We start from the raw sequence: 22260 nt of genomic DNA on the forward strand, positions 1-22260 counted from the left end.
TTGTGGTTGCGCTTTTGAAATGGATGGCTGATTATCTGATCTAACGTATGGACACGTTGATGTTCATTTACCTCACGCGCGTCACTTCTCTTCAACCCAAATTGAGAAAAAGGGAACTGCTGCTGATGGATAGATATTGCGGTGGCAGCTGGAAGGAGACTACACCCTCGTCTAATCAGAAGGCGTCGAGGTGAAACAGTGTCGGCGCTTCTGCGTTTTTAAATGCACGCTATCGTGCCTGATAGCCAATAATGTCTCATAAAAAACCTTTGCTAAACAGTCCGTTAGCTTTAAAAACGTAAATATGTGCTATGGAATTTGGCAGCAACAATTATGACGATTAAAGGATCACTGCGGCGGAGGATGCTGCACACGCAGCACCAATCATGCAGTACCAGCTTTAACCAACAGAGGGCACACAACCTGCCTCGCGGTACAATAACGCGGAGAAAATAGAAAACGCTCATCACCGAGAAAAATGGTTGATACAATAAAACACCATCCTACGTTTGATGCAAACAAACGTTCTGTCAAAAAATAGTTTGTAATATTGGATGTGTCGAGACGCTTCAGTTGTTGGTTTATTGCAAACACGTGCAAGTTCATAAACGTGGCAAATTCATGTAATTTACTTGAGGGTTGAAGAATATCATTGCACCGGGTGCGTGTCGGGACACGGGCAGAGGCAGCAGACGTTTTACATTTATTAACATTTTTAATTTAATAGATGTAATATAAATAAACAATATGATATGAATGCACATTTCTTCATTTTTATTTGTAATTATTTCATTTCGATTATCTTGAAAATTATAAGCTAATTCATTAACATGATTAATGACATACAACGTAAAAGTTTAACATTAAATAATATGAATAAATAAATCATTTAAAAGAATTTACATGAGGGTGGAATCATTTTGACTGCTTGGGGCAAAAATGCATGCATTATTTTTGTTAAAACCTATAATGTATTAAATCTAATAAATATTAAACGCAAATTTTCATGTAATATATGTGATTGAAACAATCTGATATAAATTCATATTTCATTTTTATGTATTTGGAATGATTTAATTTCAATTATCTTTAAAATGATTAGCAAATTAATTCATATATTATTAATGATTCATTTAATTCAACAGTTTGTAATATTGGAGGTGTTGAGATGCTTCAACAGTTGATTTATTTTTATTTCATTTAAAAAAAATGGCCATCTAAAATATCAGCTCAACGGCGCCACATTGGCTTTTTAACAAATAACCTTTTGCTCCTGCTTTGACAAGCTCATTTGGTAAGCACTGAAACACAACAAGCAGACAGCGTGGTTGGAGGAAAGTCATTTTTAGTTTCACATACAAACAAAAAAAGAAACATAGCAGAAAAACATTTGCATTTGATTCTCAAGCAGGGGGAAAAATGAATATTCTTCACCTTTTGTTACCTAGTAACACTAAAATCAATCAAGGTAGGTGTAGATCTAGAGATACTGTATTTCCAAACTACATTTCAGTGTGGACAAATAATTCCTGAGCATTAGTGTGATGTCTTGGAAGTGCGACAGAGTACTAAGGCTACACTGAAAAAAAACACAAAAACAATGAGCTTTCGAGAATAGTCGTAAATTACGAGAATAAAGTCGTAAATTTACGAGAAAAAAAAAGTAGTAAATTTCCGAGAATAAAGTTGTAAATTCTCTTTTTGAAGAGAGAAGGGGAGGGTTCTGGAGCTGAATCTAATGTAATAATTAACTGTTTCCATGATTATTATTAATGAATGATAAACATTGAATATGTTTGTAAAATAAATACATGAAAAACTGAAATCAGGTGAGTTGATGGACATAAACGGGCTCCACCGTGTACACGTGGGATGTCTTATTTACTTGACATGACTGTACCAGTGTGTGTGTGTGCACGGTCGCTACTTCACGTCCAGCCGGTGCTCCCCACGGACTATGTGTGACGAGAACTCATATCGGTCCCGACTGCGATGGCCGCACACGTTGCACTCAAGCGGGTCTCGGAAGCCGTGGCACCCCATGTGGATGGTGAACATGACATAGTCAAGAAAGATCACCTTGCAGTGGCTGCAAGGGTACACCGCCCCGGGTGAGGCTCCGCCTTTTCCGTCGGACCGTAATTCCTGCAAAGCTTCCTGGCAGGAGAAGAAAATGGGCTGGGTGGGCGAGACCCCGTTGTGATGGTTAAGCCCACCCAGCAGATGCCCTAAGCTGTACGTGATGGGTTGGGAGATCTGGGGCCCGTCAGGGTGGAAGGCATCCATGCCAAGAGGTGGTTGGGGGGTGTGAGGGAGGCCTGGCAGCTGCATGATCATCCTGTGGCCATTGGTGAGGCTCATCGGACTGATGTCGTTGCGGCTTAACAGGGCGGGGTACGGCCTTTGGGGGTGACCTGGACCACCGTCTGGGCCCGAGTGCATTGATGGCTGCTGGCGGTGGGCTTCAGGTGCTGGCGAGCTAAACGGAAGGTCCTCAGCGTGTTCCTTGTTAAAGCTCAAGTCCAGACAGACACCGTTATCACCTAGACCGGCGCCACACAAGCAAAGCTCCAACTTCAGAAACACGCAATTCACACAGCACTTCTTCAAAATAGACAAGATCCTTCAGGGTCCACTGGCGAGAACCCCACAGAGAACACACCAGGTTCCCCAGGTCAAAAGATTTCAAGCGCTGAAGAATCCCACGGAAGCGGTTGTGCTTGAAGGCAAAGAGCAGAGAGTAGAGAGGAAGCTCATGACGAGTCCTTCTTTTGCAGCTGCAGCACAGACAACATAAGCACCTGCTCACGTTTATCTCTCCTCTCGTCGCCTGCGGTTACTTGGCTTTTATCATTTGTCAGCCCAGTAAAGACGTAGGAGGCGTTTTGCCAATACACCCTCATTTTGCAGGCAGCTTTAGGCCTGATTGCCAGACTAGAACAAGAAAGCAAGCGGAAACAGCACCTGAAATGTGTGTATAATGTGTGTATAATGTGTGTATAATGTGTGTGTGTGTGTGTGTGTGTGTGCGTGCGTGCGTTTACCGTATTTCCCCAACTACAAGTCACACTTTTTTGTCATAGTCTGGCTGGTACTGCCACTCACAGCCAGGTGCGGCTTATTTATCAAAAATACATGTGCAGTAATCCCTCGTTTATCACAGTTAATCGGTTCCCGACCCAACCGTCAATTTCCACAAAGTAGGATTCTTTATTCATAAATGGATTATATTTGTAGTTAGAGCAGAGAAAACCTGTTTAGGACCTTCTAAATATGGTTTCTGACATGATCAGAGCCCTCTAGACATGAAATAGCACCCCTATAGTCAGCTTTACACTCCCATTACCCAATATAACATATATAATAAGAGAAAATAAGACATAATAGACTCACACATGTTAGCATTGGGAGAGTTGCTTGGTCCTTTTTTACTTCCACTTTCTGTACAGTACCTCCTGCGGGGGCTATTGTCTCACCGATGTAACATTACTGCCACCTAGTGACCAGTGTAGAATACTACATATCACAACGTCTTTGAATGCGCCTTCTGAATGCCTTGTATTTGTATTTTAGTGCATTTTCGGGTTAGGGTTAGGGAAGGATTAGGGTTCCAACCCTAACCCTTCCCTAACCCTAACTTGTTCATTTTTATGCTTGAAACTGCTCAAATTATGCCAACAATATGAACAATTCACTTACGTATGCATATTTTTGTGCCAACAATAGACCGTAGTCAACCTCAGCACAGATCAATTCATGTATTTTAGAAAAACCACGATCAAGTGAAGCCATGAAGCAGTGAGGGATTACTGTATAATTACTGTTATGAATATGTGATTACTGTGTTTACGTTGCTTCAGGACTGACATGAACCAGGGAGTGAACATGACTGTGGGCAGCTGCCAGAGGGCGCTGTGGGCTTAACTTCAATGGATTCAATGATGTGGGATGAGATCGGGAGCTTGGTGAACTTGCTTATGGGTAACTAGCTTGTCGGACTCACCGGCTAGTTACGTTAATTTAGCCTGTTCAGCCTGTTCATGTGTTAACATAGCCGTGTTGTTCTGTACTTCAATAACTTACCTTTCCAAATTCAATGTCTTGAATCTCATGAAATCAATTTCAAAATAAATGCAACTTGTAGTCCATATAGAACTTTCTCTCTTCATGGCGCGTGCTTGGACTGATGCCACTAATAGTAAAGGAAATACGGTACACATCGAGGGAAAAAACGTTTTCAAGAAAGCCATTCAGTGAAATTGCCATCATGTGTTCATGCATTAAAACCTCCTCCCTTCCCAGTATTCATGCATTCATCCATGCATGCTTACCATGACACAGCTGATGCTGAGACCGCCCTGTGAAGACATGAAGGCCAGCGACAGACTGACAAACAGAAGAAGAAGCTCAGACACAAAACTTTGGCAACAAAATCCAAACTAGACTTTATGGACAAAACGTACTAAAATTGAAAAGGGAATACGGTGAAACATAAAATGGTCCAGCGTGTGCTTGCTAAGGTGAGTGATTCAAATCCAGTCCTCGTCCAACCTTTAACTATTGGACAAAGACATGTCTCTCAGTACTTTTGTCCATATAGAGCAGCAAAGGGCACATGAGCGCAAATATTGCATGCATTTCAAATAGAGCGGTGTAGTGTAGCGGAAGGTCGCTGAAATGGAATCATCTAGTTGATTAAAGGGGTCCCATCCTGCTCATTTCAGGGGCTTTCAAAATGATATTGGAGGTTTCTTTTCATAAAACACAAAATGAAATGCACAGGCTAAATCTGCATTCTTCTCCTCTTCGCCGACTGCGCAGCCTGCCACCCCTGACCGCGCCCACTCTGTTGAGTTGTAGCTTGGCGTGGGTTACGGTCGCAACAGTAGCCCGTGTTGGGGATTATTGTGCCTGTCATGAGGTCATTCAAACCTGCAATAAAAGCCTGCTGTTGCGGCGGTCAAGTCCGGTGCTTGTGCCTCTCACGTCAAGCTCACGTGAGGTAGGTCTTTAGCTCCCCGGAAACAAAGAAAACCTTCCCATCCCATTGCTGCTTTACGCTAGTATAGATACACAAATCTTTTTTAAAATTAAAAAAAAAAAAAAAAAAAGGCCGCTTTTACTGCGACAAGCACGTGTCATTCACCCTAGTGGGATGGGCAAACATGTGCCGCCGTTAAAACCCCCACAATTTTTGCAGGTTTATGTCTTTATGCTTCACACGCCTTCAAGAGAAAGGGGGGGGGGGGTTCAGGAGCTGAATGTAATCTCACAATTGCAGCCACTATTATTGCAAATGTTGATCCAAAATTGAAGGAGAACTTCAACATCAAGCTAGCAGGAGGGTTTGGAGAGGGAGGAGCAAGCCATGTGTCAAAAATGACAATTTTTATGGCCGTATCAAATTTTCAACCCCCACCAAAAGTGAGGCTCTACTGTAAATGAGTCAGAAAAGTTGGAAATGTTGGAAAGTTGGAAATGTAAGATAGGGCCCCTTTAAATGCAAGTATGATATCACTGGACGAACTCAGTTGTTTAAAAAAGTGATAAAAATTGAATTGTGAGACTACGGCACTCACCCGTGAACTTCTGAGGCATTGAACTCTTGCGTTTGGCGACGTTGCTGGCGATCCTGTCAAGCAGCAACGCGCGCTTGCTGCCCATCTGAGTATTTGGTGGTTGACTGTCGTCTGTTTCGCGGAAAGAGAATCCAGTCAGAAGATGAAGAGCATAACACACATCAAGCTACATAACCCAGCCAAATGTCCACCTTTAACCCGACCTTCAATGTGAGAATCACACCTCAGATGCTGGAAGTTACACCAACAAGATATTGATAGAAGATAAAAAGTTCCTTTGAGCTCACTTCCTGGCGCATGTGTGCTTTACCAGTGCAGGGTGAGGATGTACTTCCTCACCACCAACACACTATCAGGCTCAAATGTACGACATTCAGTGACCACATGAGCGCAACACAGTGTGTGTGTGGTGTGCTGTGCTCCTATTAGAGTGCATTTTGCAAGGTATGTGTTTGTGTGTGTGCGAGCTGGTTGAAATGTGCCCTACATAACTGGCTCTCCTGCGCTACGACAGGCAAGGGAAGTGGTCTGTGAAGCAGTGGGCCGCTACATCGCAGCATACATAACCTACAGGAGTGTGAAAAAGGGCTTGGGCCCTTCCTGATTTCTTCTTTTTTTGCATGTTTGTCACACTTCAATGTTTCAGATCATGAAACAAATGTAAACATGAGTCAATGACAACACAACTCAACACAAAATACAGTTTTTAAATGAAACTTTTTATTATTGAGGGAGAAAACCCACATGTCCCTGTGTGAAAAAGTGATGGCCCCCTAAAGCTAATAAGTGGTTGGCCCCCCTTAGCAGCAACAACTGCAATCAAACGTTTGCCATAACTTGCAATGAGTCTCTTCCAGCGCTGGGGAGGAATTTTGCACAATTGTTGTCATTCAGCCACATTGGAGGCTTTTCCTTTTGAAGGTCATGCCACAGCATCTCAATAGGATTCAGGTCAGGACTTGGACTAGACCACTCCAAAGTCTTCATCCATTCAGAGGTGGACTTGCTGGTGTGTTTTGGATCATTGTCCTGCTGCAGAACCCAAGTTGCTTTCAGCTTGAGGTCACCAACAGATGGATGGACATTCTCCTTCAGCACAATTCATGCTTCCATTTATCACAGCAAGTCTTCCAGGTCCAGAAGCAGTAAAACAGCCCCAGACCATCACACTACCACCACCATATTGTACGGTTGCTATGATGTTCTTTTTCTGAAATGCAGCGTTACTTTCACACCAGATGTAATGGGACACACACCTTCCAAAAATGTCAACCTTTGTCCCGTCAGACCACAGAGTATTTTCCCAAAGGTCTTGGGGATCATCAAGATGTTTTCTGGCAAAATTGAGATGAGCTTTAAAGTTCTTTTTGTTCAGCAGTGGTTTTGGTCTTGGAACTCTGCCATGCAGGCCGTTTTTGCCCAGCGTCTTTCTTATGGTGGAGTCATGAACACTGACCTTAACTGAGGCAAGTGAGGCCTGCACTTCTTTGGATGTTGTTGTGGGGTCTTTTGTGACCTCTTGGATGAGTCGTTGGGGTAATTTTGGTTGGCTGGCCACTCCTGGGAAGGTTCACCACTGTTCCATGTTTTCGCCATTTGTGGATAATGGCTCTCACTGTGGTTGGCTGGAGTCCCAAAGCTTTAAAAATGCCTTTATAAACTTTTCCACTCTGATAGATCTCAATTAATCTCAGTTAAGTTTTAATTTGTTTTTTTTTTCTTCCTTAACAATAAAAAGTTTAATTTAAAAACTGCTTTTGTGTTCAGTTGTGTTGTCTTTGACTAATATTTAAATTTGTTTGATGATCTGAAACATTTAAGTGTGACAAACATGCAAAAAAAAAAAAAAAAAAAAATCAGGATGGGGGCAAAGACTTTTTCACACCTCTGCAGATGCATGTGGATGAAGTTAAAATGAAGTTCAATGCACAGCAGTTTCTCACCGTTGTCAGGAGCAGCGCTGCTGTGAACGTACACGTGGCATCTCTCCCTGTGCTCCTCCAGGGAGCTACGCTGCTTGTAACTGCGACTGCAGAGGTTGCACTTGAAGGGCTTCTCGACTGTGGGCGGGAGTTTCGCTTTAACAACTGAGAGGTAAAGCATGTTTGCACTAACGGCCGCTCTGGGACAAAGCCTGTGCACAGGCCTCAAAGGCACAAACTGAAAGTGAATGAGTGAAAAGTCATGCGTGATGTGTGCAATCACGCATGCTTGCTCTCTTACTGGAAAAGATGCACAGACAGCAGAAATCACGTGTGTAGGTTTGAGACAAGACAGGTGCGTGCGGCATCACTGCAAGTGTGTGTGTGGCTGGCTGGTACCAGAGTGGGTGCGCAGGTGGCCGCTCAAGGCGTCACGTCTGCGGCAAGCGTAGCTGCACATGGGACATTTGAAAGGCTTCTCCCCGGAGTGTAGTTTGATGTGGCGAAGCAGGTTTCCCTTCTGGGTAAAGGAAGCTCCACACTGAGTGCAGTGGAACGGTCTCTCACCTGGCAGACACAAAAACATTCAGAGTCAAATAAAATGCCAGGAGACACGCCCACCAATAATGGTGGCTCTTTTGGCCCCCTCACAGGCTTTATAGTGTCATTTTAAAAAGTATACATTAAATTTATGGTTATCATCTCCACATTTAATTTATAAATTGATTTCTACATTATTTATTTTCTATTTATTATTTACAATTGAATCCTATTTTATTACTCCTATTACATTTTGTTTTTAAACATTTTTATTTCTTCATTCATTAAATTCATTTATACATGAGACTGATCATTTTTGTAAATTTATTTGTAATGTGTTTATTTTTGGTTTATTATTAACAATTTATTCCTATGTTATTATTCCTGTTTATCTGTATTACTTCCTTCTGCTTAACACTGCACAAGCTATCGTGCCATTTTTAAATGTACATTTAAAACATTTATCATTAACATCTATACATTTCATTTACACGTTTGACATTTTTTCTAACTTATTTTCTATTTATTATTAACAATTAACTCCTATTTCATTTCTATTTTTATCCTGGCTTTTTAAAAAAACGTATTCCTTCTTTCACCTCAACAGTGCACAAGCTATATCGCGGCATTTAAAAAAAACTCCTACTTGTCACCACCTTCCTTTCTTTTCTTTACACAGGAAGTCAACGAAATGCAAATGGAAAAAGATGAGCTAACGAAACATGTCGAAGATACGGTGTGAATGGATGAATGAATGAATGAATGATCAATAACAGACATGGAGAAGGGCTGTCATGAAATAAGGTTTGCGTCTTCCTACTCCTTTTCAGAGATACTGAAATAGCGTAAAAAGACCTTCATTGTCAGCCTTTGACTTGTTCCAAGTGACTTGCAAAAAAAACGGTAATCAGTCACCATCTTTGAAAAGGGAACAAAGCAACGTCCACAAACCCCAAAAACTTTTCTTACATGACTCTGACTCTGTTTTTGTGTCAGCAAAGCTTTGACAGTATATCTCTGATGGCAGTCTTCCACAGGTCTGCAATCTACTTGTGGCTGTGGATACAAAAAAAATGCACGGACTGAGTCGGCAACGCAGGGGGAGCTTTGTTTGGGCACTTGATTTTACGAAACCATGCAGTCATTGGCAAACGGGCTAGTTTGTTATGCGTGTGAAAACCAAGACAGTGTAGAAAAAGGGAGGCAAAAGTTTGAAAAAACATTCGAGAAAAAAACGAATCATGGGAAAACAGGGGCGTACATAAACCAAGGTTTTTGCATAAAAACCAAGACGGTGTACAAACACCGAGGCAAAATTTTGTTGAAAATATTTAACAAAAAACGAGTATTACAAAAACTGGGCCATACAAAAAACGAAAACTGAGACAGTGTACAAGAGCGGAGGCAAAATTTGGTGAAACCATTATACGAATAACCAAATCGTACCAAAAACCGAGACAGTGCACAAAAAAACAAAGAAAAATTTGATGAAAATATTCAACAAAAAAACAATCATATGAAAACTGAAACGTTTAAAATCCAAGGTTTTGGCACAAAAACCAAGACAGTGTACAAAAACCCAGGTAAAATTTGGCAAAAATGTAAAAAAGCATGAAAACCAAGCTAGTGTGCAAAAACCGAGACAAAATTTTGGCAACAAAATCCAAATAATACAAAACCTGGGCAATACAAAAAGCGAAAACCGAGAGAATGTACAAGAACTGAGGTCAAATTTGGTGAAAACATTAGATGGAAACCAAATCATATGAAAACTGGGCCATACGGAAAGTGAAAACTGGGACAGTGTACAAAACTATATGCCAGGTTTCACCCACCCACTGAATCGATACCTCATCCCACTACCTTCAGGGCCAAGATACAGAACAATTAAGTTGAGGAGGGCCCGTCTTGGGAAAAGCCTGATCCGTGCAGCCATAGCCGCCCTGAATAGGAGGCCCCGCTGATCTGTCTGTCCGACCTGTTACTGTACTGCTGCTGTTGTCGTTACTTGTCATGTTGATTGTATGTCGTTACTGTCGTGGTATGGGACGTGCTTTGTTGCCTTTGTACATTCAATGTAGACAAATTCACCCCCGGGGACCAATAAATCTAAAACCCAAGCATAAGGAAACGAGCCGTAAAAAAATAGAAAACCGAGACAGAGTACAAAAACCAAGGTAAAATTTGGTGAAGATATTTAACGGAAAACCAATCGTACGCATACAGCTTTTACCCACAGGCCATCAGGCTTCTCAATGAAGCACTCACACACGCCGCACGCAACACACGCACACACTCATAGCACTTTATTTATTTATTTATTTGTATTAATGTCTCTTCTTTGTTGCTTCATTTATTGTTATTAATGTTTCTTCTTTTATTGGTATTTATGTTTCTTATGTTCTTATTCTTTCTTGTGTTTTCTTTCTTTTCTTGGGAGAATGAACAGAATAAGAATTTCATTGCATAGTAGAACTGCCTGTTTAACTATGCATATGACAATAAAACTCTTCAATCTTGAATCTAAAATCCAAGGTTTCTGCACAAAAACTGAGACAGTACAAAAACTGAGGCAAAATTTGGCAAAACTATTAAACAAAAACTAGGGGTGTCACGATTCCTTCACTACATCGATATGGGTTCTCAAGTTTCCAGTCAGGACAACATATACAGTATATCTATCTATATGTAACCTCTATAATCGTTTAAATGACACACACACACACGCATACACAGACCCACACAGTGCTGGCAGAACAAGGATGTCATACAACTTCATGTCAAAAAAACAAACTATCCCTTTAAAGTAAAGAATTCCTCACAGGAAGCTATACCACCCTCTGTTCATCATGATTTTGTATTGCATTTTTAACTCATTTTTGTAATCATTGATCATTTATTCTTAAGTATGTCATCTAGTATGTCCTAGATTCCAAAAACAAGGGGAATCTAGGAAACTTCACCTGTGCTGTCCAGGATCCAGGTATTTCTTTCCCAGTCACACTGGGCTAAAAAGCTACTGAATCGTTTTAAAGTTAGCGAATCGTTTAGGATCATATCGTTCTAAAAGAACCGATATCATCCTTGAATCGTATCGGCAACCACGAATCGTCATACGAATCCAATCGTTATTAAAACGAATCGTCACACCCCAAACGAAAACCGAATCACACAAAAACTGCGGTGTCCAAAACGAGAACCGAGACAGCGTACAAAACAGAGGCAAAATGTATCGGAAGTATTCAAGGAAAACCTACTGTGGTTCAATGAAAGTGGCTGACGTTAACGTTGTGATGAACTTCGATGACAAACTGAGCACGGTGATTCGGACGCGTAATACCTGTAATTGTTCACGTTAACATTCGGAGCTACAAAAGGTGTGTTTTCCTGAGCTCACCCGTGTGGCTGCGCTTGTGCACCAGCAGCACGTTGATGCTGACGCACGACAGGCCGCAGATGTCGCAGCTGAGCTTCCCTGGTGACTGCAAATGGGGACTCATCGCCGAGGCGTCCTGCACGGCTGCGCTGTTGTAGCCTGAATAGTCGACCAGCGACAGGTCCTCCGGTTCATTCATGTAATCCTTCTCTTCGTCATTTTCATCATCATCCTCTGTCCTGTCTCCGTCGTACCCTTCTTCCATTCCTTCCTCAACGGCCCCATCTCGCTCCTCTTTTGGAAAAATTGCTCTCTCCTTCTCAGCCTCGGGATACGTGTCGTTTTCAGTCTCTTCAGACTCCACCTTTATCACGCCTGAAGGAAAAACACCCAAGTGAGACATGGGAAATATGTTCAAAAGTTCAAACTATCCCTTCTGGGAAACGAGACAGAAATGATGTACGTAGCGGGGATGTCCAAAGTGCAGCCTGGGGGCTGTTTTATAAGGGGCCCGTGGCACGTTGTAAAAATACAATTAAACAACAAAATGAAAAAAAGCAGTCATTTTGCAAGAATGAAGTTGAAAAATTAGGAGAATAAAGTCATAATATTACAAGAAAAAAAGTTAATTTTACGAGAATAAAGTTGGAATATTAAGAGAAAAAAACCAAGTAATTATTCAAACAAAAAATGGAATTTGATTAAAAATAAAATGTATGAAAACTAAACTTGAAATATTAAAGGAAAAATATGTTATTTTCTAAAGTCGTCATATTGTGAGAAACACAAAATAAAGCAGCAATTTTTGGAAAATTAGGTTGTGAAAAAGTTTGAACATTAAGACAATAAAGAAAATATCATGACAATAAAGTCATAACACTATGAGAAATATTTGGAAAATAGTAAAACAACAACAAAAAAGAAGAAATGAGCAAAAAAAAAAGTGTAATTTAAGGAGACAAAGTTGATACTAATGAGACGCTTTTTCACCGACGTACAAAGCTACATGGGTTGGTTTACACCACCGCTTCTCACATCGTGGCCGGTGAAGTGTCAGAGGGGGGTGTGAGTGGCAGGGAGGACTTTCAATATTACTGCAGACTTGCCAACATGCATGAATCTGTCGTACTCAGCATGCAATTTCACTCATGAACTTGCTTGTGTGTGTTTGTTGCATTTGTCTGCTTTCGGTCTGCAGCACAGATCAACTAATAGATCCATAAATGATCCATTTCTCAATCATTACATTACTACAGTACTGCAGTACTGCAGGGTTTGCATCAAATGAATACAAATCAAACTAATGTACATTTGGTCACATTTTCCTGTGCCATTTTGCAGTGTTTTTCTTATGGAATATTTGTCCATGAATTACTTAATTCTTCAACAAATGTCCCTTTTTGAACAACACAGTGGGAAGATCACACCTCCTTATTGCAACTTTCGCTGTCTGCCGCAATTTTATCGCAACAAACACCTAAAAAATACTGTTTCCATTGCAATTTCTGGAAAAACCTCACACGGTATCAGGCACTTAAGGGTGCAACAATCTCCAGAAAGGCCTGGGAAATACTCACTATATCAATTTGATGCTGCTCAAACATGGAACATGGAACCATAGAAAACAAAAACCCTTCGGAAACATAGTCTTACTTAGTCACTGAGTCTAAAAAGTACTGTATGTTTTTTATAGCGTGTACTTTGACACCAGCACTAGCACGCCAAAGCTGAAGGGGAACTTCTTTTTGGCCGATCACGACGAGTCAGGAGATGTGTGCTGAAGATTAGGATGAGCATTTCCTGTGAGTAAAATTAGAACCAGGACAGGTGAAAAACGCAGGCTGCTGCATTCCTTGTTTAGGTTTAAAGCTGTTTCGCAGGAAATTTGTTTTAGTTTTAATGAAATGAATGACAAATAATTGTTTCTATTAAGCAAACAATCCTGCACATTGAGCCGATTGCATGTTTACGATTTACAAGATCCATTTAAACTACCTTGAACACTGGAAAAACAACATGTGTTGCCTGTCCCCAGTTACTAAAATGAAGACTTTACCATCAAACATAAGTCTTTAAATTCTTCAGAAGTGGTTGATTAAATGATTAAAGTTAAAATCCCCACTTTAGTCGTGTCCCTGTGTTTTCACTCAGTCCTGAGGAGTCAAACTCAATCACACAGGGGGGCCAAAACTCAAAGCCAGCTTTGTATCTTTCTCATTATTTATCCTGAAATTGTCAACACTTTGTATGTATGTATGTATGTATGTATATATATATACATATATATATATATACACATATATTTCTGCATGTTGAAGGTATTAAAAAGAAAGCTTAAAACCTTCTTTTGGTGAATGAAGCACACTCGTGTGCGTCATCAGTGCACACACTCAGGTGCTGGTTTCAAGTGTGCCAACATGAAAGAAACCACAAGGGAATAATAGTATGAATAGTTAGTATGGTCAGATTTTGAGAAAATGTCTCATCAGCACTGACGAATGGATACGTAAAGTAAGCAGTAGACCTGTCACGATAACAAATTTTGCGGGTCGATAATTGTGCTATGAATATTGTCGCTAATCGATAATATCGGCCTTTTTTGTGTCACGTCACATTTGAACCACTAGATGGTACTCCAGTATAGTGTACCTGTGCCGCTATAGACTCACCCCCTCTGGTCAGAAAAAAAAACACTCCAATAAACCTTAAAGACACACACACACACACACACACACACACACACACACACACTGTATTGTTAAACTAATGTAGGGGGTCCTATTTGAGCTGGAACACAGCTGGCCTAAAATGCAATGTTGCTGATATGTCCTTCCACGCGTCTTCTTTCATTCAGTTACTGTACTGCTGTTTGTGACAAGTGCATTTACATTCTCCCAGGCAATTCGTGCTGTCTGTCATACATTGCTAACATTTCCCGAAATGTTGTCAACTCCGCTCATCAAACACCTCAGTAAGCGTTGACTGTCGGGACGAAGGCTCTGCTGCACAGCCACACTGGACCTGTGGCATTCGGCTTAGAAACTATCGCTTTTGTGCCTTCAGTCATATTTACGTTTGATGCTAACTTGCTAACTGCTAGCACTCTGTCTGTGCATCCACTCACTAGTAGCCCCGCCTCCACGTACTGGGGAAAGGAGGCTGAATAGCTGACCTGAGGTTCATTCTCTTCATTCATTCCACTGTAGAGCCAAAGCGTACAGACACGTGCAGGGTGAACCTCTCGTCATCCAGCCTGTGCAATCCAGCGAGACGAGGAAATGGAACAATGTACACGCACATGTCAATTTATCGAGGCGTCTAAATTATTGACCTCGTTTTCTTCTATTGTGCGATTAATCGTTTTATCGATTATCGGGACAGGCCTAGTAAGCGGCCTACACACCTTTTATCCCGGTTCCCCGAGATATGTAACAAGATGTGTAACCCGGAAGAGTTTGCAGCTGTGGAACGGGTGGATTACGCATTTCCCAGCATGCTTTGCTAAATTATTTAGACTTTTGGTCTGAATCCGGCACCCTTACTAAGAATGGTTGTGAACTTTGTGCTATATACACGACATTGTTTCCCCTTTTAAATTGAACATACCGGAAGAGTAGTTGATACTACGCAGATCGCTCGCTGTAGGCGCTTGAGGAGGTCCGTCAGGCAGGCCAACTCAGTGCCTTTGTCCAAACAGTTTTGGCCCCCGGGGCTGAGTTTGACACGTCTGCCCAAACACATTAACCCCTGTGAAAAACGTTGAAGACTCGACAAGTCACGCTGTGCACAGGAAGTTGCATCGTTCAGATTCATAGGAAGGCCAAAAAGAAGTTCTTTTTCAGTATATTCCGTCATTGGTCAACTGTGACTCGGGGGGGTTAAATCACAGCATAGTCCTGTTACCTAAATTATTTTTTGTTTATTTTTAAAATCCAATATTTGTTGGGTAAGCACTGTAATGTGCTGAGTGTCAACATGCCACGTGGCTATACTTGGGCTATTTGCTAATTGCATGCTAAAAACTCACTCCTGTTACTTTCTGTCCTGTTACTCAAATGAGTCCTCTTGGGTTAGGAAACTTATACAAAAGTAAATCAAGTTTCCCGGGACTGGCAAATACACATTTTGAGTCGTTGAATTGATGTATTATGATATTTAGAGGTGAAAAAAGACACACAAGCACAACAAGTCACAACAAGCAAACGGCACCAATTCGGTGGAACGGCCCCATCTTTATTTACAACGTGCTAGGCCCTGAGAAGTCCTCTCTATGAGCGACTTGTGCGTCAACAAGCCACCTGTGAACTCAGTTCCATCCAAAAACCACACCGTGGTCTCTGCAGCGACAGGCGAGGGGCTGCCGAGCGGCCCCTCACCCTGCGGTAAACGCTCTGAGGTGCTATGGAAACTTTGCACGCACAAAGCGCGGAGAGGTCTGATATAAAGTGCAGTGTCTCGGCACAGTCAACCACATCTATGATGTTGCTGGGCTTTCGGAAGCTTGCCTTGCAGGATGGATTTTTAAAATGAAACTAGATAAACGTTCACCTCCGCAGTTAGCGGAGTCCAAAAGTATATGGACTATGCCGGTGTTCGTTTCTTAGTATACACCGCCTCAGTGGAGTGCAGTAATCCCTTGTTTATTGCAGTTCATTGGTTCCAGGCCCAACCGTGATAAGTGAATTTCCACAAAGTAAGATTCCTTATTTATGAATCCAATATTTTTGTAGTTAGAGCATAGAAAACCCGTTTGCGACCTTCTAAATACATGTTTTATCATTATTAGAGCCCTCTAGACATTAACTAACACCCCTATAGTGGCCTTTACACTTGTCTTATCAAATATAGTAGATAAGACATAAATAAGACATAACATAGACTCACACATAGTTAACATTGGGAAAGTTCTTTTTTTGTTCTTTTTGTTCTTTTCTCTTGTTCTTTTTTTTACTTTCTGTTCTGTACAGTACTTTCACCTAGTGACCAGTGTAGAGTACTACATGTCATCCCGATCATTGAATGCGTCTTCTGAGAAGAATGTGGGTTGCAACCTTGATACATTTCGTACATGAACTCATTCAATCCCAGCCATTTTTCAAATGACGACCCCTTCAGGAGCGGCCATGTCAGACGATTTTGACTGATCTTTCAAGGCACACAGAAAATTGTGTTCTATGGCTAAATAAACATGGAACCCACCAAAAAGAAAGATTAGACTCTCGTCTTTCATCAGAAAAAAACTTTTGTTTCTACCTTATTCCGTTTCAGGAAAATATCAGTTCCCAACTAAAAAGGGGAGAAAAACAGCTTTTTGTGAAAGATACATTTCAAGTAGGGGCGTAAGGATTAATCCACTACATCGATTTATATTCCTGTGATTCAACTACAAGGATCTGTGTTCAACACGTTTCCATTCCGGACGATGTATATCGATCTAACGTTGTTCAGAAGGTAATCAATTGATTGCATCGATACTAGCAAATAAAGCGTTGGATTTAAGCACGGTTCGGGAGTTTCTGAGAGCGACTCTAGACGCCCCACACCTCGGACGCGACGCTCGATTCAGTCCACCTGTGATGTCATCACTTTAGGCTTACATAGCGTAGGACCACATCCAGCCACGTTAAGTGAAGTCCAACTTCACGCCTTTCAAACTCATGGATTGGAGCTGCAGGACACGACAAAAGGTGTGTAGCATCTAAATTCACTTTTTCTATGTGTAGATGTCATTTCATTCAAATCTGATGGTGGGAAATGTGTTCATTTTCCCTGGAATGACCGTGTACAGGCAGTTTGAAGCGTGGCGTGAGGCTTCGTTTTCTTCCCTGGACTTTTTGATTACCAAAAAAATGTAAATGGCTACTCTGCTGTCACAGCTGTCACAAGTTATTCTATATCTTCTAGTACGTTTGTACTGCAAGCTTTTGTCGTGACTCAAAGTTAAGGAAATGCAAACCAAAGGCACGATCTCCCGCGATGAAATTTGCTCTAACTTCTTTAATACCTGGGCTAGGGAAGTAAAGGCGGTATCAAATTAAAGTTCAAGTCATGTTATATCAGATGGAATTAATCACAGATTGAGTTATGTAATTCAACGTGTTCATTCATTCCTTCATTATTAATGTTGGTTGCACTTTATTTAAATCAAATGTGAATGCATTTGCCACAAATTGTTTAGTTACTAAAAACAACAGGAATCTAGAAAACCTCACCTGCACGGTCCAGTTATGCAGGTATTTAATTTACAGTCACAATGCTTGAATTTTTGGATTGTATCATTCTAATATCGTCCTTGAATCGTATCGGCAACCACGAATGGTCATACGAATGAAATCCTGATTAAAACAAATCGTTACACTCCTAATTTGAGGCATTACTTTCACTTTGACACAAATATTTTGTGCTTTTTTGACAGCTCAAACATGTAAACAACCACACCAACATAAAACAACACAAAACAGGAGTTGTTTTACATCAAAAGAACTAAGAACTTTGTCACAAACGTAACACCATGAACTATTCACAATTTTCACATTTGGAACTGAACTATGTGTGTGCATGTGTGTGCACGTGCATGCGCACATTAAAATTAAATTTAAAACTGAATTGAATTTAATTTCCCTACAGTGCGTAACCCCCCCGCACGCGACACTCCTCCACGCTCTCTCACTTCCTCCTTCCTGTCACGTGTGTTTCTTCCGTTCACACGATCCCTGCCGAGCTCTCATCAAACACGCTTCTGCCACCTTGTGGCCGTTTTTATGGCTTAAAATTTCTCGGAAGCGAAGTGCATTAGTGGAGTCGCGTCATCACCTCTTTTTGCCTTTTGTATAATTACGTTGTTGGGATCGGACCTTGGGAATTACATGAACATCTTAGATTCGTGTTGAAGGCGACAAATCTGTGTAGTATTTTATAATACATCTAATTTATAACGACTTATGATCCATCCGCACTTCGTATGCCAAAGCTTTACAGAAATGTCACGGCGTTAAAATGAGTGACAGAGCCCACCTTTCACGCACTGCAGGACGTTCTCCGCAAAGGAGCTGCTGTTGTCTTTCTCCTCCAGCGGCTTGGCATCTGCACCTGAAAAAGACACGAATATGACGATGATTGTGCACTTCAGCACCAGAAGGAAGGAACAAGACACTCACTCATCCCATTTCTCTCACATCCAGGATTCTTTTCTGTGTTCATGATGGAAAACATTGCTGTGGAAAGAGAAGTATACTATTTCATTAAAAAGAGGTCAAGCAGATAAAGTCGAGACAGTCTGGTGTTTCATTTTCACTCATCAAAAAAAGGAATGTCGTTCTGATTGGCCTAAAAAGCCTAAAAAAAGTTTCTTTTCAGCACAGCTAAGATGGTAGAAGGTCCACGGTTGATCGCTCGACCCTGTCAGCACATGTAGATGATGTTCACTGCACCAGTATTTCCTGCTGTGCCTGCACGTAAGTGTAAAATAACTTTCCACGCCACCGGCCACCAACGCTCGTACAATAATTCATGATTTCAGCCGCTTTGGCACAATTTCATGTGGACTCATCAGATGTCACAAAAGGTGGATGTGTTATCGTCGCCGTGACAGCTTTTCCAAATGATTCAAAATACAGCATTCAAAGAAAAATATGTATTTAAATTCTTTATACAATCCTCAGTGGTGAAGTTCTAATTCTTTTTTTGGTGAATGACCAAAAAGTTGACCTTAAAAATGACACGAAAGTCAAATTAAACACTGCACCAATTCAGTTGGAAAGCGTGAGCAAGTCCAAGTCTTACCTGCTGTGCGAAGTGCACCCGTAGACGTTGGAGTGGAAGATTCCACCTTCCACCACTTTCTGTCAAGGAGGAATAAATGCAGCATCACCACGCAGGCTTCTGGACGGATCCCTTAAAGGGACAAAAACACATTTGAAAGAAGGTGGGCCGACAACCTTCAAATTCACATTTAAATGCATATTTAAAAAAAACATATTGACTTTTTCACAGTTGAAATACAAACATTTGAAGCATAACACAATTTGTGTTTATGACAGACACAAACAGTCAAGACTGGCAATCGTAGCAAAATGTAACATGGTTGGAAACGTGCGTGCATCACAAGGAGCAACACCGCCATCTTGTGGATCCCACAAACTCTTTCACCACCAAGCCAAAGCTGGAGACTCGACATAAGAGGGTTTTTTGGGGGTTATTATGAATAACAAACAAGAAAACACAGGATACCACGACAAAAAACGTCTTTCCATACTGTACTTGTAGTCAGGGGCGAACTTACCATTATGAAAAACACCTCGAGAATTCCAGGGTCCCCCAAACGTCTCATAAAAACTGATTATTGATTTTCCCCTCCATTTTAAAGTACATATTACTGTTTTAGTTTTAATTTAGGTGCTTAAAGCTACATCATAATCCGTAATCTATCATAATAATTTTGACTGCTCCCCCTTCCCTTCTCGTGCAATGGACTATTCCTTGTCACTGCATATGTGCAGATTGATTCCGGAAAACAGACTTTATTCTGGTAATACACTAGGTCCCCAACTAACGAACACAATTGGTTCCAGACAACTTATTATGTCGAATTGTTCTTAAGTAGGGAAAAGGTAATATTACCAATGATATAGGTACTACATGTACGTGTATACATATATAGTATATGTGTATGTATGTAAATATGAGTTTGGATGTAGTAGTAATATTAAACGAGGATAATTAATTAAGAAAACAATAATAAAGGTGAGGGAAAGCCTTCTTGAGACGTCATCTGTACTTCTGTGAAGAAGGTGTCGGACGTTTCGCTTCTCATCCGAAGAGCTTCATCAGCGATATATATAATACGTAATGATAAATGTTATTTACCTTTGAAGAGGAGTGGTTGAGCATACGTCGTTGTGGTGGAGGAGGAGGAGATATTGAAAAAAAGGACAAATGGTTGTGGTCGTTAGACTCTTCTAAAAGAGGTAGTGTTCTGTGGGTGGTGTAGAATTAAGCAGGCCTATTAACTCTTCATAACCCTTAATCACACGCTCTGTCCGGGTTGTATCATCCAGCTAAAACTTAGCTTTCGTAGCTTTACTGGAAGCTTTCTCTGCCCAGCGTCTGTTGGTCTCAGTAGCTCTAAGGCTGCCTCTTGGTCCCATTAGCAGTGTCACAGTGCCCTCTACTGGTCAAGCATGTACAGTAGCAGTATAAATACTGGTTCCTAAGCATTACAAGGCAAAATAAAATAAAATATAAACCCGTCGGCTTGTGTTCGTATCGGCGAGTGTTCGCTAGTCGGGTGTTCGTAAATTGGGGACCTAGTGTATTCCGCCTCTTTTTCTTGCAAATTTACGACGTTTTTTTCTCGTAAATGTATGACTTTACTCCCGAAATCTCAGGTCATTGTTATATTTTTTTAATGTGGTCCTAACACTCCGCCGTAGCAGTGAACTATATGAAATGTTGCTTCATGTTCTTTTCAATAACAATTTGTTGCGTGTTGAGATGATTCACTTGTTAGGTCATAATAATCCCCCGGGAGGATTTGAAGGATTTTATCGAGCCCAGGAATAGAAGAACTTGTTAGTAGATGTAAATAGGTGTAAATAAACTTGCAACCTAAGATGACAGATTACTGTAACACGTTTCAAAAGCAGGAAAAAAATGTCCTAAATTACATACTCACATACTGTTAAAAATAGAAATTGAAATAAAAAAAAACAAAAACTTTTGTCAGTGCAGTACAAGGATGTGGACGGCCCCAGTGGCTGGGTTTGCCTTGGGCCCCCCACATGACTAAATACGCTCCTGCTTGTACTGTAGGAAAAGAGGTGATCAAACACAGGAGACAAACATTAGGAAGAGAGGGTAATGCGTATTTGCCAACATTTGCATGTCAAAATAATGGGAATTTATCCGTAAAACAAGGGCAAGTGAAGGAACGTAAATGAAATTCTAGTCTTAACGTTTGCTGGTGGACACGCCCGACTGCCTACTGTGGTGCAACCATGTTATTTTACTGTCGTGCTATTATTATGAAGGCCTGACAGGATGTGTTACGCCGATGTTGCCCCGAGTTCTTTTCTAACCAGTTTGCACTTGAACATATATTGCCTTATCATCTGCATCTGTCACTATAAATGCTTTAAACTTACCTTAAATTGTAGCCACACAAATACTCTGACGTTCACGTTGTGTTCACGTTGTGTGTTCGTGCAGATGTCAGCTCATTTGCAGTACAGTAGTCTTCCTCGAGTTTGGTTAAAGTTTTCTGGATGCAAAACTAGAAGTGTTCTCTATAAAATGCGTTTTGTTTGAATTCTTTGGGCGTCTGGAGCGGATTAACATTATGTCTTATGAAACAATGTATTGACGGCCCCTTTGGAAGGGATTAATAACAAAAACCGCCGTCCAACTGTATCTTGTTAATATTGTTACATTGTATATGGTTTTATTTATAAACAGTAGATCCTTGCTTTTGGTGGGGGTTGCAATCCGGGACCAGCAAGGAATGGTGATTGATACGTCCTCCAAACCCTTCTGCTACCTTGACATTGACGTCCTCCGATTTTGGATCAACACGTTTGCAACACAAGTGACCGTTGTACTCATTAGATTCAATTTACCTCCAGAAACCGCTCCTTCTCTCTTCAATTGCTATTGTTCGCTTGAGACACAATGCAGGTTTAATCCCTAAAAATGCCTCACACACTTATGAAACACATTTAGCGTGTGAAGTGCATAGCCGCACACCACTGATCAACGATAATGGAAGATGAAAATAAAAATAAACACAAATGTAAGAATGAGGACAAAAATGTATTTGCTGTTTGCCCCTGCGTCCTACACGCTGTAA

The 22260-nt window shown here is 41.0% G+C and overlaps 1 protein-coding gene across 3 annotated transcripts; it reads right to left on the reverse strand.

Annotated features, from left to right (window-relative positions):
* Positions 1-1337: 1337 nt before the first annotated feature.
* LOC129183142 (ikaros family zinc finger protein-like) lies at positions 1338-22192 on the reverse strand. 3 transcript variants are annotated; one of them, XM_054780055.1, is made up of 8 exons: positions 19200-22192; positions 18575-18631; positions 18432-18506; positions 11439-11792; positions 7901-8068; positions 7523-7639; positions 5580-5690; positions 1338-2543 (listed from the first exon to the last, which is right to left on the reverse strand). In XM_054780055.1, exons 1-8 carry the CDS (start codon positions 19282-19284, stop codon positions 1924-1926), a joined length of 1587 nt encoding a protein of 528 aa, XP_054636030.1. In that variant the 5' UTR covers positions 19285-22192; the 3' UTR covers positions 1338-1923. The 3 variants fall into 3 exon arrangements, with proteins under 3 accessions (XP_054636030.1, XP_054636031.1, XP_054636032.1); XM_054780056.1 differs by lacking the exon at positions 18575-18631; XM_054780057.1 differs by lacking the exon at positions 7523-7639.
* Between the last annotated feature and the right edge of the window lie 68 nt (positions 22193-22260).

Source organism: Dunckerocampus dactyliophorus, chromosome 6, assembly GCF_027744805.1.
Source record: "Dunckerocampus dactyliophorus isolate RoL2022-P2 chromosome 6, RoL_Ddac_1.1, whole genome shotgun sequence".
Classification (NCBI taxonomy): domain Eukaryota; kingdom Metazoa; phylum Chordata; class Actinopteri; order Syngnathiformes; family Syngnathidae; genus Dunckerocampus; species Dunckerocampus dactyliophorus.

What these genes read in the sequence shown, in the direction of transcription:
- LOC129183142 (XM_054780055.1), bottom strand. Translation starts at nt 19,284, where the DNA reads ATGCTGCATTTATTCCTCCTTGACAGAAAGTGGTGGAAGGTGGAATCT. An exon ending in CGTCCTGCAGTGCGTGAAAG is followed by an intron (nt 11,793 to 18,431) that starts GTGGGCTCTGTC and finishes TTTTTCCTTCAG; the next exon opens with GCGTGATAAAGGTGGAGTCT. An exon ending in CAGCGCTGCTCCTGACAACG is followed by an intron (nt 5,691 to 7,522) that starts GTGAGAAACTGC and finishes TCCGCGAAACAG; the next exon opens with ACGACAGTCAACCACCAAAT.